The sequence below is a fragment of the Parasteatoda tepidariorum genome, chromosome 9 (assembly GCF_982258835.1).
Source record: "Parasteatoda tepidariorum strain Cologne lab strain chromosome 9, Ptep-v5.0, whole genome shotgun sequence".
Taxonomy (NCBI): domain Eukaryota; kingdom Metazoa; phylum Arthropoda; class Arachnida; order Araneae; family Theridiidae; genus Parasteatoda; species Parasteatoda tepidariorum.
In genome coordinates this window covers 8,098,604-8,117,747 of record NC_141763.1, presented here as the reverse complement: position 1 = coordinate 8,117,747, position 19,144 = coordinate 8,098,604, and the positions used below count along the sequence as shown (strand labels likewise).

General features: G+C 33.0%; 1 protein-coding gene across 3 annotated transcripts in view; it reads left to right on the top strand.

Moving 5' to 3' along the window:
• The window catches only part of LOC107452364 (uncharacterized), a 218,805-nt gene that overhangs the window by 167,737 nt on the left and 31,924 nt on the right, over positions 1-19,144 (top strand). For all 3 annotated transcript variants that reach the window (XM_087150772.1, XM_087150774.1, XM_087150773.1), the window contains 9 exons: positions 3,668-3,732; positions 4,413-4,561; positions 5,107-5,300; positions 7,342-7,475; positions 10,116-10,293; positions 11,085-11,280; positions 13,406-13,482; positions 15,680-15,881; positions 17,743-17,823. In XM_087150772.1, the coding sequence (XP_087006898.1) occupies positions 3,668-3,732; positions 4,413-4,561; positions 5,107-5,300; positions 7,342-7,475; positions 10,116-10,293; positions 11,085-11,280; positions 13,406-13,482; positions 15,680-15,881; positions 17,743-17,823 (1,276 nt within the window). The remainder of the gene's footprint in view (positions 1-3,667; positions 3,733-4,412; positions 4,562-5,106; positions 5,301-7,341; positions 7,476-10,115; positions 10,294-11,084; positions 11,281-13,405; positions 13,483-15,679; positions 15,882-17,742; positions 17,824-19,144) is intronic.

Genomic DNA, 19,144 nt, shown 5'->3' with positions numbered 1-19,144 from the left:
TTTCAGAGAACGAAAATTTTAAGAAATTATTACAAATCTTATGTTTACTTTTTAGTTTAAAATTCGAACATTTTTAATTTTAAACTTCGGCTTTTAGTCAATCTAACTTTTATTTTAATTAAAATATATTTTGAAATTTTAAAATCAGCTTTTGTTTAATAACAATTTTTTTTTCATTAAGGGTGTTTTAGGGGTTAACTTAAATTAAGACTGCTTATACCTTATAAACGATAAAGAAGTGCAAATATTTCATTCTGTATCTACACACATTTTTTCAATAAATATTTTAAGTAAGATTTGTACATCTTAGTCAATTTATTTAATATCTTTCTTTAGCAAAACATATATATTTTCAAATTTATAAATTGATTTAAATCAATATGCGTATGAAGTCTTGATAGAAATCTGACTTTCTGTGCCTTAAAGTAAATGAAATTCAAAAATACTATATCGCGATACATCGCTATATCGCGATGCAAAACTGACGATATATCACGATATATAATTTCTAATATCGCCCAGTCCTAGTGGGGAGATAGGTAAATGTCCACTTCAGCATTTCAGACAATATTTATGTTTTAATTGATTTAAATTCATCAAAGCTAAAAACAATAAAAATATTAAATGTTTTTACAAATATAAGATGGTATAGTAATATTACAAATAAGTTTTTTTTTTTTCGTTTGTTTGTTTTTTCATAAGAATTATCTTTTGCAGTTATGAAGTAACAAAAATTGAAATAAACATAAGCTCAAATTTACTCATACATCGCAATTTAGTTGTGTTATGAATAATTTTAAAAACTTCATAATCGAGCAACGCGTAAATTTAGTTTATACCGTGTAAAGTAATGACCAAAATTCTGGGCTAGCCTCCACCCCCTTCCCTGCATTTCTAGAACAGCCCCAGTAGCTAATGACGTACAAGCAGTATAGCTTAATTTCACTTACTTAGATTCGAATAAAAAATTACCACAAAACTGTGCAAAATGTGAATATTGTCTTTATTACTCAACATTAATACCACGAGTAAATAGAGCGCATTTGAAAACTAAATATAAAATCTGTCGCCAAATCAAGATCTGTCGCCAAAATACTATGCAATACACAGTATATCCCTTCCCCAAACAGTGATGTCATTTTCGACCAATAGCGTGATCCGGCCCAAGTGAGAATTAATCGCTCGTGAAAAACGACATAAACAGGGAATGTAACAACTAATACTAATGTTCAACTCCGTAGCCTTTTCATATTTGAATCAAATCCGGAAGACAAGGGAACTCCTGGATCAAGTATTGGGAGAAATATGTCTTCATAGAGGATTGCTTTAGCAATCCTAGAAAGACTATCCTAGAGATCTATCCTAGAGAGACTGCACATTAATGCTATCGAGGACCGAATGAAACTAACCCTCGTTTGTGTTACATGGAGAGGAAAACCTCCCACGGTTAGCCTGACGGTAAGGGGACTCTAACCCATGATCCGTCTACCACTGAGGATATTTTACATCAGCACGGTGGTCGGCGCAAGTCGGTTGCGGAATTCATATCGACGAACCTTCGCTGGGATTCGAACCCGGGTTCACCTCATTGGAAAGCGAACGCTCTATCTCCTGAGCCTCCACGGCCCCTTTTTTTTCTATTGTAGATTTAACAAACGTTTAAAAAAATTTTAAATTAAAGGCTTAATACGAATTGAGACCTAATTGAAGTCTACAGATAAACCGCCCAAAGGTAGGACGATGGGTCAACGGTGACCAGAGTCCTGCTTAAGAAAGTAAAAATGATTATATATTTTGTTTATTTAAGCAGATAACACCAGCAAAAGCGCCACGACAGAACATTTCTCTGCTCGTTAAACAGACCGAAATTGGACCTATTTCCATCATAGTCTAGGGCAGCAGTTCCCAGTTTTTTCGGTTATGAAACCCTAAATGATCCGATTTCTTCTGGCGGAACCCCTGGTATTATGAAAAAAAAGTTCATTAGTTCAGCCTAAAACCTTGAGAAAATTCTTCTGTTAAAAAAAACAGGAAGTCAGCCAGAGGTTTGTGCGAAGAGTATGATTCAATGGATGGTTGACTGAATGTAAACAGTAACATAAAACCGGAAGAAATTTAGAAGACTTCCGGTGTATCCCTCCGCTTATGTTATGCTTACGAGGCGATGTGTGAATAGGCGTAATATTCCAGGAAGTTTTATTATTCTGATTTGTGTTTCAATTTACACATAATTTTAGCATTCATAAAAATTTTTTGCAATTCATAAACTCTAACATGTCACAAGCCTAGAACAAATTTAACAAAATTAATATCACAGCATAAATAAAGTGTAAGGTTTGGCGTTATCCCTTTGAGTGTTATCCCTTATTTGGCTATGTATGTGTAAAATAGCGCCATTTTTTATTTTTTGAGTAGCGTCATAGCAAACTTGCTGAGTTTTCCGAATTGATCTGTTGTTTATTTCGTTGAAAGTTAAATTAAAAAACACGTTACATTGAAAACACTACAGGTATAATAAAATTGGCTGGCGCATATTTTCAAGCTTAGTAAAAATCAATCGGAAACGATAATCCGGAAGTCTTACAGCGAATTTTGACCATCTGCCATTATAGGGTCGACTCTTCATAGTCCTCCTCCACCAATGAAACATTTGCTGAAGATGTTGAAATCATTAAAAAAAAACGTCAATTATAACTCAAGCTTATTATTTTTGAAACTTTTACATCCAAGTACATTTCGTCAGGTGAGGTGAACCAGGTTCAAATCCCAGCAATGTCTGGTCGATACAAATTCTGCATCCTGCTCTCACCGACCACGTTGCTAACGTAAAATATCCTCAGTGGTAGACGGATCTTGGGTTAGAGTCCCCGTGCCATCAGACAGACCGTGGGAGGTTTTCCTCTCCATGTAACTCAAATGTGGGTTAGTTCCATTAAAAAGTCCTCCGCGAAGGCAAATTTCTCCCTATACTTGATTCTGGAGTTCCCTTTTCTTCTGGATATAGTTCAAAATTACAAGCTACAGAGTTGAGCATTAGTAGTCGTAAACCCAAAAATTGGGTCGGTTGTTCAACGATGGTTATAAAATAAAATATTAAAATAAAAACGCAACTTCTACAGATAAAAATAATTATTCCTTTTAGGTTTTTTATACATTATGCTTAAAGTGCAAACAAAAATGTATAATATATATAGAATATTTTAATACAGGGGTCTGTCCAGGCCGAATTTACTACCCTTTAGCGGTACCTTCACAAATTCAACTTCAGGAAAATTGGTAGTTTCACAAATTCAACTTACTACCCTTACTACAACGAATTTACTACCCTTTAGCGGTACCTTCACAAATTCAACTTCAGGAAAATTGGTAGTTTCACAAATTCAACTTTAGGAAAAACGGTAGTTTCACAAAATACTTTTTCTTAAAATTTTATTTTTGTATCCCTTAAGAAACGATAAATCCATATTTTTAGCATATTTTTGTGTTGATTTTTTAATATAATTTTTAATTTTTCACAAATTATGTCTAAGTTTTCACAAAATGGGTACCTCTCAGAACAACCTAGACAGACCCCTGATATATAATATATATATAATATTCTATATAATATATATAGAATATAAAATATATAGAATATTTTAATGAATTTCTATCCATTATGTTTTAGTGTAAATCTCCCTGAAAGTCCTCCCGATTCAGGCTCTGAACCTCCGCCTTCACCTCTGCATGCAGGTATAACTGTTTCTTACGCTTATTTTATTAAAAATTTTGGATAATTTCAGATATTTGATTTACAGGCATTAAAAAAATTACTTATTAAGAATGATAATTTTAACCTGGTCTTTCTTTTAAAAAAAATATATGTATATATGCCAATTTTATGGAGTTGCAAAATTTTTTAAACATCTTTGTGGGTAGAGTTATTATCGACCATGTCAACTGTCATCTATGAACAGGTACCTCACCATTGAATATTGTTAACGGGTCTTATATACTAGTGAATTGGAATTATATTTTTGTAGTGGTAGATACACTATAATCTATTTATAAAGATAAGGCTGCACAACCTTTTTGAATGAAGGGCGACTTGTAGAGCAGGGTGAGCAATGAAGGGCCTCACGCCCAAGTATTAAGATATGTTGACTGCCATTATGGTAATTTTAATTTAGACATCATTGTTTTAGATGTTGAATTCTTTTTTACCAGTCAACTTAGTGATGTATTTGCAAAAAAAATATATGCCTTTAAATATTAAAATTCTTTCTAACCTGAGGAATACCAAACTAATACTTAAAAAAAAAGTAACAAATAACAAAAAGCCAATAACATATAATCAAGAGCCTAGTATTTGTATAATCAAGGTGTATCACTCAGAAAAGTTTTGTTAATACTAATCTATTTTTCTTGACTAGATAACTCTTTGAATGGAAAAGAAGACATTTCACCCACAATGATGCAAACAACAGGTGATCTGAAACAGTACATGGGGTACAACAGCAACAGTACTCTAAAGCACCTCTCGGAAACCTCTCTCACGCTCACACCTACAATGCAAATACCTGTAAGTTACTTTCTTATCTTCATTCATTAAAGCTTATGACAAATTTGTACAAAAATTTACCTGCCATGTTTTTGAGGCTGAAATTGTAAATTTATTTATGGTGAATCTGTTCTGAAGTTTACCTATGAAGTTTCCAATGCTATAGTTGTACATTTAACTATGCCAAATGTGCTCAAAAGTTAACTTGTTATGTTCCAGGACTGTAATTGTTAATTTAGCTATGGTATATTTATTCAACCATTTATCTGCTAAGTTTCCGAAGTGGCAGTTGTTAATGTAACTGTGTTATATTTATGCAAAAATTTATCCACTGAATTTCCTAGGCTGTAATTGTAACTTGTGGCATATTGATACAAAGGCTTACTTATCATTCGCAATCTTAATACTGCTTATGTATCCAAAATTTCATAAACTCAAATTATGTTTAAACTGCAGTCTGATTCTTAAACCATCCTGTCTTTTGAGAAGTGCATATGATTTTGAATTTACTTATGTATAATTTCTATATGTATAATTATGTAAGTAACTAATTTAAAATATTCTAGAATCAGCAACAGGGTGTACAGGCTTCTCTACCTCCTCATTCCACTGTATCTCAAACACTGTCCGCAGTACCCAGCCAAAGTGCTTCCGTGGGATCCATGCTCAGTCACCTACAGCATCCCATCACGACCGGACTGGCCTTGCAACAGCAGACGCTGGGTCCCACAACCCCTCATTTGGCTTCTCTCTATGATGGGTAAAAATTAATTCTAACAGTTTTCAATTTGACATAATATTTTATGAAAGAGTCTGAAGAATTACAATTGTATAGTTTGTCTACAGTGAGAACTCCCCCCGCCTCAAAGTCTGAGGCCATCTGCTGCTATGGAAACAAGAGTAGAGCATTTCAGGGAGGGTAGCTTCTCTTCACTCTAGGGCAGTGTTTCCCAAAGTGTGGTACGCGTACCCCCAGGGGTACGGGAACATTTTAGCGGGGGTACGCGTTCTCATGCAAAATATCTTGCAACAAACGGAAATTTCAAGCATTTTTATTTACGATTACGTATTTTTCTATTGGCTATTTTTTGCGGAGTTAACAGTTAATAATTAGTGGTATCAATAGCCAGTTGTGATTTTTAACTTTTATGAAATTTTTTTATAGTAAAAATAAACATATTTTTAAAAAAATACATTCTTTTTTTATTAGTGGTACACAGCATTACGAAAAATTTAGAAAGGGTACACAAAAGTAATAAGTTTAGGAAACACTGCTCTAGGGCTAACACAATAGTCCGAAGAAAAAGATTACCCTTTTTCGCCGACCCCACACTCCTGCTCGAAATAATTATACCTCGTTGCCGTAGTCATTGCTACGGATCCAGATGAATGGCTAAGGGAGTTCTTACTTTAGATAAACTATACGTTATGTTTTGTACGAAGTTGTGTCAAAAAGTAACGCCTCCAAAGCTGTTTTTTTTAATTTATTTTGTGGATTGCTTGGTACAAAAGTCATTCCTTCTAAATATGCACTGTCTGAACAAAAGTATCCGGACACCCGGTTGTTATGATGGTGGAAGCATAGCTGTGTGGTTCTCGTAGTTTGGCCTGTGTCCATTAGTGCCTGTGATTGAAAACATGAACTCTGACATGTATGTAGACAATGCTGCACTCCCAACTCTTGGGCAATATTTCAGAGAAAACCCATTTCTCATCCAGCAGGATAACTGCTCCATTCACGCATCCAGAGCCTGACTAAGGCAGGGGCATGTAGGGCAGTTGCCCCGTGCCCCACATCTCAGGAGGACCCCCAAATTGAATAGAAAGTTTATTTTAGGTTTCCTTCTTTAATGAACTTTTTTTTAAACAAAATATCAGTGCAGTGTAGAATCCATCAGTTTTATGTTAGCTTCTTCATTAATCTATCGTATGAACACAAAAAATCTATATTTCGTAAATTCATGACTTTCTAGGGCGGAATTCAGCTAAATTTTCGCAATTACAATGGACACATTTGGTCAATCAAAAGCCTATATTTTTACATATCGCAAAATGTGGTACATTTACAAAAATATGGTCTTCTAATTAGCTTCATTGAGCTATCGTAAATGCGTGAATTTATCTGAATTCCGCCCTAATGCCAGCAAGGATATGAATTTTTTGCAGCTAGATGACAAAGTTAACAAACAGAAAACTGCATTCGCATGATGGACGTAGAATTGTCAGAAAATCAATAAAATGGACAGAAGGATATTTCGTCTGACCATTGGTGCGGGTGGGGGACTTTATAGCTATTTTAGATTCTAGTCAATGTTACTTGTTATATATCTATAATGAGGTGAAAAATTTAGAAACCTCCATGCGTATCCAGCCATATTCTCACTGCAAGCACTTACTTCAGCTGTGATGGAAGTCAATTCCTATCAAAAAACTGGTGAAAAGTCTTCCCAGATGTGTGCTGTCATGAATGCAAAAAGGCGACCAACATCATATTAAGATATTAAGATTTCTCAAGTAAGTAAATAAATAAAAAATAAAAATTGTGTAAGGAGAGAAAAAAATTTAGGGTTTTATCACAGCTCAACTACTACCTTAATATATATATATATATTTTTACAGGTGTAAAAATTCCCCTTTTTACGATACAATTAACAAATAATGAAATAGACTGGTTTTGGTACTTAAAACCTTACTTAATAGAAGATTAGAAATATTTTTTGTTTTTTTCTATAATTATTTTCAGTGTGCATCTATTTTGATACAAACTGCAGATATATTTCATTCTGTGTGATATTTTGCAGTGAAGATTTCCTCTGTGATAGTTTAGACAGCAACACAAGCAGCAGTAACCATAAAAAGAGAAAACTGTCTGAAAATCATAAAAATTTAAACAACAACCTTCTCAATGGAATGATGAGCGTGAAACAAGAAACTCGTAAGTCTCCTTTCCTTCTTGTGTATGTATTTGCTAACATATGTTTTTTTTATAACCGTCGTGGAACAGTCCACCCAACTCTGTAGCCTTGTACATGGTGCGTAGCGTTTTTAAAAAGTGCTTAAAGGTGCTTTTCGATATTCGTTCACTTAAAGGTGCTTTTTTCATGGGGTGTTTTTAAAAAGTACTTTATTTTCCCTTTTTGAAAATGAGATTTTTTTCTCTACCCTGCCGATTTTCAACACGTAATATGCAAAAGCGTGCTTTTCAAATTGTTCTGTTCAACATTTTTACAATTCATACAACCACAATCCATTTCTGCATACCGTCGGTCTATAGTGTATGAAAGCGGCAATCATTTTACAGGTTTGATGAAATACTTGCGAGTCCGCATGTGCGTCTACTGAGCTGAGTTCGGTAAGATTCTAGCACTCTCATGTGTAACTCTGCTGCATTTTGCTAGATATGCTCAATTACTCTATTTCCACCCTCATTTTGCGAGCCGAAAATTCTCTCGATTTTTTTAGGGTGGCTAATATAATCAAGAAAAGAGTTCTTTGTTAGAAACTAGTTATTTTATCGTGATCATGTAAAGTCTTTGAAAATTATTTTGCATTTTCTTAATGTGTATAGTGCTTGAAAAAAATTTTTTTGAGTACTTAAAAGGTGCTTATTTTTTATGAAAGATTTGACTACACACCCTGTTTGTAATTTTGAACCCAATCCAGAAGACAAGGTAACTCCTGTATCGAGCATAGGGAGAAATTTGCCTTCTTAGAGGACTTTTTGATGGAACTGTGCTGCATGGAGAGGAAAACCTCCCATTGTTAGGCTGACAGCAAGGGGACACTAACCCATGATCCATCTTCCACTGAGGGTGTTTTACTTCAATACGGTGCAAGCTGCGTGCAGAATTCGAACCAACATCGCCGGGATTCGAACCCGGTTGACCTGATTGAAAGGTGAACACTCCATCTCCTGAGCCATCACGACTCAGCCAACATATTTCTGAGAAATTCATAATCCTTTATTGAGCCATTGAAATGTTTTGTAAAAGTCAAACAAAAAGAAAAGGCTACTTATATGCGAAGTGCTAATAATAATTCATGCCGAGGTATTTCTGACAATATTGTGTAGAGGGCTGCATGAAAGTGTCTGGGTGACTGGGAGTAGTGTAGTGGGACTTATTTATCTGAACCATTTTAATATGTGCCTGGTGCGGTAGAGCATGAGACTCTCAATCTCGGAATCATATATTAGAGCCCCACATTGGGTACTTTCTTCTGTTCTGCAGTCAATTAGGTTATAAAGCACTCATCTCCAGTTGAGGTGACCCAGATTCGAATTTTAGCATTGGCTGATTAATAGAAATTTCTTATCCGGTTTGCAGCAACCATTTCTGACATCCGTGGTAGATAGATCGTGGGATAGAATCCATATGCTTAGCCATACAGTTAGGCATTGGAGGTTTTCATATGTTTCCTCTCCATGCAACACAAATGCAGGTAAGTTCTATCAAAAAGTCTTCCTTGAAAGCTAGTTTACCGCATTGCTGGATTTAAGAGTTCCTTTGTCTTCTGGGTTGGCTTTAAAATTACAATAGTTGAACACTGTTAGTCATAAATTCAGAATTGAAATGGCTATTCAACGCCAGTTATAAAATAAAATAAGACATATATCAATGCATGCTCAATGCTAATGAAGCATTAAGTTTATTAATATCAAGTTGTGACAATATTTTTCATTTTAATTTAAAAATTAGTTAGGTAAAATTATTTTTTACAACTCGTGCATGTCCGAAATCAATGAAGAATATGAAACGTATAATAAAAAAATTACACTATTCTAATGTATTTACTACAATATTTTTTCCAATTTTTAAAAGAAAACTTTTTAATTGCATATAATCAAAATTTCTGAAAATAATATAAACTGGAAGTTTAAAAAAGATAATATTTTTCGTAACTCAATATTGGCAAAACTTTCTTTATCACTGTTCATGGTAATTCATACAAGCAATGTGGATATCTAAAGAATATAACCCAAAAGATCAATTTGGATTTTATATTCTTATATATTGCACTATACTTAAAACAATATAAAATTTCAAAAGAAAATTATTTGAAAGAGCTTTAATAACATGATTTTTACTAAAACATGCTTTTAGAAATTATTAAAATATTTTGGATTCTATATTCTATATTTTGCACTATACTTAAAAAAATATAAAATTTCAATCGAAAAATATTTGAAAGGGCTTTAATAAAATGATTTTTACTGAAACATGCTTTTGAAAATCATTAAAATATTTTGGATTGTATATTCTATACTTTGCACTTTACTTAAAACAATATAAAATTTCGAAGGAAAAATATTTGAAAGGACTTTAATAACATGATTTTACACAGTGCTGATTTTGTCATCAGTGGACTCTGGGCAATTTGTAAATTTCTATAGCTATCACAATATAATTCAGATGATTGTAATATGTATTTTTATGCTGCTAATTGATGAATTTATTATGCAATATTTCTAATTTTTAACAATTAAAATTCAAGTACATTTTGTAGCGCAACTAAAATATTTTGTATAGCTCACAGCCTCTAAATTGTATTAATTTTCTTAACGTTATTTTTAAAGGAGGAATTTCACCCACAAACACTCCTGTTCTGTCTACAACGGATGATGAGTACAGTTTTGATTTTACCGGACCGGATGGTTCTGGGATGTTCTTAGACTCAGCGTATCAATGTATACGTTTTCAGCAATTTCAACAAAATACATGGGCAATTCTTTGTGACCAAACACTTAAAGAACTGTAAGTATGGTACAACTTATTTTTAGATAGTTTAACATGGTGTGTAGCTTTTTTAAAAAGTGCTTAAAGGTGCTTATTTTCTTTTTCTAAAGCCCTAAAAGGTGCTTTTTTCATGGGGTGTTTTTAAAAAGTGCTTAATTTTCCCTTTTGGAAAATGAGTTTTTTTCTTCTTTACCATGTTGATTTTGGCCATGTATTATGCAAAAACGTGTGTTTTCACATTGTTTTACTCAACGTTTTCACAATTCATTCAAACAGAATGCATTTTAGCATACCATTGGTACGTAGCGTATGAAAGTGCCAATCATTTTGCATGTTTGATGAAATACTTGTGGGTCCGCATGTGCGTCTACTGAGCTGGATTCGGTGACATTATTGCACTTTCATGTGCAACTCTGCTGCATTTTGCACGATATTCTCCATTTCAGGCTTCATTTTCTACCCTCCGATATTGAACCAAAAAATCTCTCCATCTTTTTATGTTGGCTAATATAATCAAATAAGGAGTTTTTTTTTCCTATCAGAAACTAGTTATTTTCTCATAATCATGTAAAGTCTTTGAAGACTATTTTGCATTTTGTTAAATGTGCATAGCGCTTGAAAATATTCTTTTAGTGCTTAAAAGGTGCTTATTTTCTGTTGAAAAATTTGGCTACGCTCCCTGTTACTATGAAAAACCTTGTGATTGTAATTTGTTTCATTGTTTAAATATCTAAATTCATCCATGCATTATTTTTCCCCCCTGTTTCATTAAATTCCTTCTAATTAATTTTATTGGTTGAATATTTTAGGCCTGCACCAAACTACAGGGTAGATGCTGACAAAGGGTTCAATTTTAGCAATGCGGACGAGGCTTTTGTTTGCCAAAAGAAAAACCACTTTCAAGTCACTGTCCACATACAACCTGTTGGTGAGGCAGTCTACGTCAAAACTCCTGAAGGAGTGAAGAAAATAGACTACTTTTATTTACATTTCAATGGTGTTAAGGTATGTTTTCTTGGATATTTAATGAAAGACACGCTATTGTTTGTCTATTTTATTATATATTTTATAACCGTCATCAAACAGCCCACCCAATTTTGGGTTTTTCGACTAATAATGTTCAGCACTGTAGCCTTGTGGTTTTGAACCCAATCTAGTAGACAAGGGAACTACTGGATCAAGTATTAAAAACTTTATTTGTTTAAGAAATGGATCTTCTGTTGTTTACCATATTTTGATAAATGCTTTAAAACAGGTGCTTTGCGTTATTAACATAAGCTGTTTTTTTAATTGTTTAAAATTTTCAATTTTTGAAAAAGTGGACACTGTTTAAATTGCTTCAATTGTGAGCTGGCAAGAAGCAAAATTTCTTAATTTTCTTCTATTCAATATTCAACTCAACAGCTTTGTAAAATTTTGAACTCAATCGACACTCCTGATTAAAGCAATGGAATAAACTTGCCCAGAGCTGGATTATCCATTAGGCCAGACTAGGCCCCCTAAAAATGAATTTTTTGAAAATAAATTTTAAAAAATTACGAAGAACAATGATTTTTTTACATACTGTTAATCATACTTATTTATTACTTATTTTAGTTATTATTTATAAGTACATATTATTATTTAAATAAAAAATATACGAGAATTTTTTTTTATCTAAGGACCCCAAAAATTTGAATGGCCTAGGGCCCTGCGTACACTTAATCGGACCCTGAACTTGCCTCCGTGTGGGACATTTTTGATAGGATTAACCCCATCTGCAAAGCATGGAAGTAGCCAGCTTTTGCAAAACTTCCCATGGCCAACTTATCCACTCGCAGATTTTAACCGATGATCTTTTTACATTTGGAGATATTTTCTGTTAGACCTATATTTTATTTTATAACCGTCGTTGAACAGCCAACCTAATTTTCAGGTTTACGCCTAATAATGTTCAACTCCATAGCCTCATAATTTTGAACCCCATCCAGAACACAAGGGAACTCCTGGATCAAGTATTAGGAGAAATTTGTCACCATGGAGGACTTTTTGATGGAACTAATCTTAATTTATGTTACATGAAGAGGAAAACCATGAAAACTGTTAGCCTGATGGCAAGGGAACTCTAACGAATGATTCGTCTACCACTGAGGATATTACGCGTCAGCACTGTGGTCGAATTCGTATCGACCTGCCATTACCAGGATTCGGACCCAGTTCACCTCATTAGAAGCCAAACGCTCTATCCCATAGCCTTTGCGGCTCTAGTTTGTCTATTGAAAGAACTCCCCTCGTCATGAAGTCTAAGGCCATTTTGCATTTCAAGGAGGGGAACTTCGTACCTTTTTTCCTTTCTCTCGTCGACCCGAGCCAAAACCCGTCTTAAATAATGATCCAACAAATACTTCAAATAGTTAAGCCTTGTAACCGTAGTTACCACCACTGCATCAGACAAATGTCGTGGGGAGTTCTTTACATAGACAAACTGTATATTATTTGCAATTGTAACGATCAAATTGCGAAGAGTACATCTCCAATGGATTCCATCACATGTTAATATTGGTGGCAACGAGATCGCAGATAGATTGACCAAAGAGGGCAGTGAGGAAAATATGTCCACTGGGTCATCACTTACTTGTCAGGAACTTTACTCCAATGAAAAATATAAGGAAAAAATCAGTCTGGCAAACTCCACCTACACCCCAATGGTACACCGCAACATTTGGCACCCTTCTGTGAATGAATTGCGATCGAAGCTCCTATACTGCCTTGGCCAGATTCTCAACTTGTCACCTAAAATGTCTAACATTCAAACGTGGCACAAAAATTTACCCGACTTAAAAAAAATGCTGTGTCCATCCAGCCTCACCGAAACATATACTTAATTGCGTCGGACAGTCCAGGGCGGACTTAACTTCTGATCCCCTTCTTGTCATCAACTTTCTGGCTGCCAACAACTTTTTGGAGTTGATCTGACTAATGTCAGATCAATGAGGATAAGCATCAACAACAACAAATGACGAAGAATATAAAATTAATTTATAGTTATCAGCCTACCTTGATGGGCTGACTCTCTTAATGAAGTTATATCTATTTTCAGTTTGTTTTGCATATTTTTACACTGCTTTAAAAATAAATATTTATTTTATAGGTAGAATCTCCAAATCAGACAATCAAAGTGGAACAATCACAATCCGATAGAAGTAAAAAGCCATTCCATCCTGTGAGGCAAGCTATCTTAAACATTCATATTGTGGCGTCAGCTATATTAACTGTACCTTTGTATTAAGAGGACGCCATACTGCGGAGGAAAAATTTCCTCACAAATTCTCTTTCTCCTTTATAACAAATTTAAAATTTATGGTGCAGAAAATGTGAATTCAGACAAACCTAGAGGAAGCCATAAACTTTCAAATACTGAAAATAAAATTTTGAAATATATGAATGGAAATAATTTATAAGATGATAACTTTGGAACTTCTGAATGCACTAAATTTTATTTTCTTCAAAAATAAAAAATGTTGAAAATTGTTAATTTCAAATTTGAGTCATCACTTTTTAATTCTTTTAATTTGCACAGGCTCCATTGTCAACTTTTTTCGTTTCACAATCGCCTTTTTACTGGTTAATGTGTATATATATATACTTGCTAAATCAATTATTGATAAAAGGGAAATTTTTTTAGAAAAAGTAAGTTTCTTTAATGGAAAAATATTTTTTTGAATGAAGGAAGTAATTAAAAGTATTTAATTTTCTGCGAATGCACTAATTTTTTTGATGTTAAAATTTAGTGCTAGAACACTAACTTTTATATTTGCCACCACATGACTAAATGGTTCATGGTATATGACAATTGAGTGATTTAATAAAATTTTAGTCATATATGTAGGAAGCGTATTCCATACGTCATGCACACGTACATATATCATTGCGCACCCTCCCCACGCATATCATGGCGCACACCTCCACACACATTGTATGTGATGGTAGCCGACGAGGCAGACGGCCTCTTCTAATAAGTTAAGTGTCTTGTATTTTGTGTATTGTCCATAACGTAGTTCTGATGCTCCTTGCCTTTCCCCATATATATTTATGAGTTTTTGTTTTTATTTAGGCAACTATTTTCATAGTTTTCGGCAACTATTTTCATGCTCTGGATAACTAAAAGCAACTATTTTTTTTTTCTTCTGTAGCAACCCTGAATATGCAACGGAGAAGTTCTCTTCTAATAATTTGTTTGCATTTTCATATTTTGAAGTATTTTTCTCAGCAATTGAAACTTCATGAATTACTCTATATTTGTCTGTACTTACTCTTCCTTTTTTTAAAATTAGTAAGGAAAGAGAAAGAGAATTTATGACGAAATGGTTCATCTGCAGTATGACGTCCTCTTAACTGGTTTATGTTAGTTTCTGTATCTCGTCAGGTTGTTATTAAAAGTGCATGATGTAGATCATGCTCATCTTTTTAATTATTAGTTAAAAGACATTTAACCGCACATGTATGTGTTCCCGATTTTCGCTTATAATTTTTTTTTTTGCTTATCATTTTTTTTTTTTTTTGCTTATCATTATTTTTTTTTCTTATCATTTTTTTTTCATTGGTTCTTTCGCGGATTTCCGCTTTTTGCCAGGTTTTTAAATATTTTTCGCAGAATTTTTTTTTTGCACAAGTTAAAATATTTTATGAGGAATTAAGTTTTTTATTAAGCGAAAGTATTGAAGTCCTCATTCCTCCCTCCTAAGTTTCTCTAAAATACAACTGGTTGACCTTTCAGGGATGAGATTTTTCCGCTTTTGTCGCTTGAATTTCAGCCTTTTTATCAAAAACTCTGATTCTCTAAAAGTTTCTGTTTTTTTTTATTATAAATATCCCACTTTTTTTTTTTTTTTTTGAAAATTCAGTCATTGAAGTAAAATAATTATATTTATTTCTGAATTTCAAAGATAAACGGAAAATACAAACTACGAATTTATTAAACCAAGAACCCCAATTGATGAACTACCACTTAAAAATATTTATTTGCTGTCCGGTGCAAGTTGGCATCTCTGGGGGAGAAGCATTCTCCCAATTTTTTCCTTTCGCTAAACCACCAGTGGGTTGAATCTGCAGCTTAACACAATTTTTTTTTTTTAATGAATGAATGAATTAATTAGACTTTTTTTCTTCTTAAACCTAAAAACATTTTTTTTTAATATTTTCATAAATTTTATAAATTTTTTTGAAACTGAAATATTATTATCAAATTATCGTTATATACAAAAGTGTATGTAAGAGAATATAATTCCTAATTCAAATTTATTGAAAAGAAATGCCTAGAGAAAGACACGCTAAATAAAACAAATCACTCATTTAATTTTACAGTTTTTCTAAGTTTAAATTGAATCAATATATGTGTTTTATTGATCTATTATTTTTTTTCCAGGTTGGATTTAATGCCTGATCAAGTAACTAAAATGACAGTGGGTCGTCTTCATTTTAGTGAGACGACATCCAATAATATGAGGAAGAAGGGGAAACCCAATCCTGATCAGCGATACTTTTATCTCGTTGTTAATCTTTGTGTTGCCTCTGGTGACCAAAACTACACAGTTATTTGTCATGCATCTGAAAGAATAATTGTCAGGGTAAGTGAAGTGAAACATTAACAATGCTTAGCTTTTGGGCTATCAAATAGTTTCTGGAGGGTCAAACCTACCTTAATAGGAATTTATCCATGGGTAATCAGGGGTCTGTCCAGGCCGAATTTACTACCGTTTAGCGGTACCTTCACAAATTCAATTTTAGGTAAAACGGTAGTTTCACAAATTCAACTTTAGGAAAAACGGTATTTTCACAAAATACTTTTTCTTAAAATTTTATTTTTGTCTCCCTTAAGAAACGATAAATCTATATTTTTACCATGTTTTAGTGTTGACTTTTTAATATAATTTTTAATTTTTCACAAATTATGTCAAATTTTTCACAGAATAGGTACTTTTAAGAAAAACCTAGACAGACCCCTGGTAATAATTAACAACTGAAAGAAATACAGTCAAACCAAGCTTTAGTGAACCTTCAGGGGACTAAAATTTCGGTTCACTATATCCGTTCCTCAAACAATTTTTACTAATGGTTCTGAACCGCTCCTTTTTGTTAAACATTATTTATATAAATGACCAATAAAAGGAAATACAAAAATGACTAAAAACCAATATGTTGCAACAAAAAAATGTATTAAATTTTGTTTTTTATTACTCTTCGTCTTGATTACAAAAAATTTAGGGATGGGAAATTGAGATAAAAGAAGCAAACACGAAAAATGCTTACGGCTACATTCCACTCTATTGATGGTTTTAAAAATCAGTATATGTATTATATGTGGAAATTTCAAAATTATCAGAAAATGAAGAAAAAAATCAGTCAGAGAGGAAAGAAAGTTCACAATATCCAACTTCTCTTTTTATATCCACGAAAAATAACATTATATGTGTATAGCAAGGAACAGGAGTGAACGTTTTGTTCGCTATATCCGGAAGTTCACTATAAACCGTGTTCACTATAGTAGGGTTGGACATAAACAAAAACAACAGTTTTTATTGAAAGCAAAAATTACAGTAATGAAAACAGTTCATTAATGATTCCAAATGAATCATGATATTCCAAAATATGGGTAGAATTAACCATAAAACTATTTAATAAATCAAAGTTTATTAACGAAAAACGATGAGCAGGAGAGCAAAATGAAAAGTGAGCGGGAAACGGGGTTGCCGATACCAGCGAAACTCAAAATCGCCAACAGTTTCTTTGGGCAGTTTTATTACGATGAACATGTACCTGTTACATAGCGGGAGCAAATCTAACTAATTTTCTGATAAAACAATAAACTTAAAGGCCTCCTCTTGCAGTGGAGAGGAACATTAAACTTTTAAGGGTGAGCTTGAACCCAAAAGATGTAGGAGTGGTTGCGAAGATTTACATATCAGTATCGGCGTCCGTGTGATTTTCGGTGATGGTGGAGGTTAATTGCATAAGTTGCTCCATATATTTTGTTTCAGATCTGACAAAAACAACATTATTTTCTCCTTTTTAGTCTACTTAAAAACATTTTTCAAGTTTTACTTTTTTTTCACTTAAGGTTTGTGCCTTACTATTAATTTTGCTTATGTCATGGGTTGGTAATTTTTCCATCAATATAAATATGAAAACCAGTTATTAAAAACCTTATAATGTGTACAAAATATCTTTCTTCAAACTAATAAATATTTTTCATATACTCACTCATCAATTTATATTAAAAAAATTAATTAAGAAAAGAAATTTTAATTAAAATTACATAGCTGTTTTACACCTTGTTCTGAAATAATTTCTCAAATAAACTGACCTAATAAAAGTCTTAAAAATATTGAAAAATTGATGTTATTTTTTATGATTAATAATTTTACTAATTGATTTTATGATAATTGATTAATAAATTATTAATTTTTATCTGCTGTGTGTGTATTGCAGGCATCAAATCCTGGACAATTTGAGAATGACATGGAATTATCATGGCAAAGAGGTCAATTGGCAGATTCTATTTATCATGCTGTATGTCTTTTTTTTTTATTGATCTATATTTTCATTCAATTCGATTTTGTTTTTGAGATCTCTAAATACATTTCTTCATGTTTTTAAATTACCATTATGAATGTGTTGCATTTTAATAACTTTCTTTCAATTGTATGAAATATAAATTTTGATCTAGGACTTACTTTAAAACAAATGTTGAATAGTCTTCATACTTTCGGGTTTTTAATATATGGCATAAAGTCACCAAAAGTCACAGAGCTACTGAATATAACAAATGGCAATCAAAAAATTATCTGCCATTCAAAACTTCGTTCGTCGAAGAGGCACTCTATGTGCATTTTATTAATATTTTTTTAATAAATATGGAATCATTATGATTATTTTATAATATATAGAAAATTACATGCTTGATTTTTACAAACTTCATTTGTTTAAGAAATGAACCTTCTGTTGTTTACCGTATTTTGATAAATGTTTTAAAAGAGGTGCTTTAGATTATTAACATCAAAATTTTTTTTAATTGTTTAAAATTTTTAATTTTTGAAAAAGTGGCCACTGTTTAAATTGCTTCAATAAATTGCATTGGCTAGTAGCAAAATTTCTTAATTTTTTCCAATCCTATGTTCAACTCAATAGCTATGTAAAATTTTGAACTCAATCCAGACAACTAGAAAACTCCCGAATCAAGTAATGGAATAAACTAGCCTCCGTGTGAGATATTTTTGATGGGATTAAACCCGTCTGCAAAACATGAAAGTAGCCAACTCTTGCAAAACTTTCCATGGCCAACTTATCCACTCGCAGATTTTAACTGATGATCAATCTCCATTTGGATATATTTTCTGTTAGACCTATATTTTATTTTATAACCGTCGTGGAACGGCTGACCCAATTTTGGGGTTTACGACTATTACTGTTCAACTCCATAGCCTCGTAATTTTGAACCCCGTCCAGATGACAAGGAAACTCTGGGATCAAGTATTTGAAGAAATTTATCTTCGTGGCAGACTTTTTGATGGAGCTAACCCGCATTTACGTTACACGGAGAGGAAAACCGCGAAAACCTCCCTCTGTTAGCCTGATGGCAAGGGGACTCTAACCCATGATCCATCTATCACTGAGAATATTTTATGTCAGCACTGTGTATATACCAGCCATTGCTGTGATTTGAACCCGGTTCACCTCATTGAAAGGCGAACGCTCTATCCCCTGAGCTATCACAGGTGAGTCATCACGGACCAATAGCCGTAATTCCAATTGAGTAACAATCGTCTGAATTCAAGGTGGAGTCATCTCATTAGAAAGCAAGCTGTGCTATCCCTTCATAGATTAAAAACAC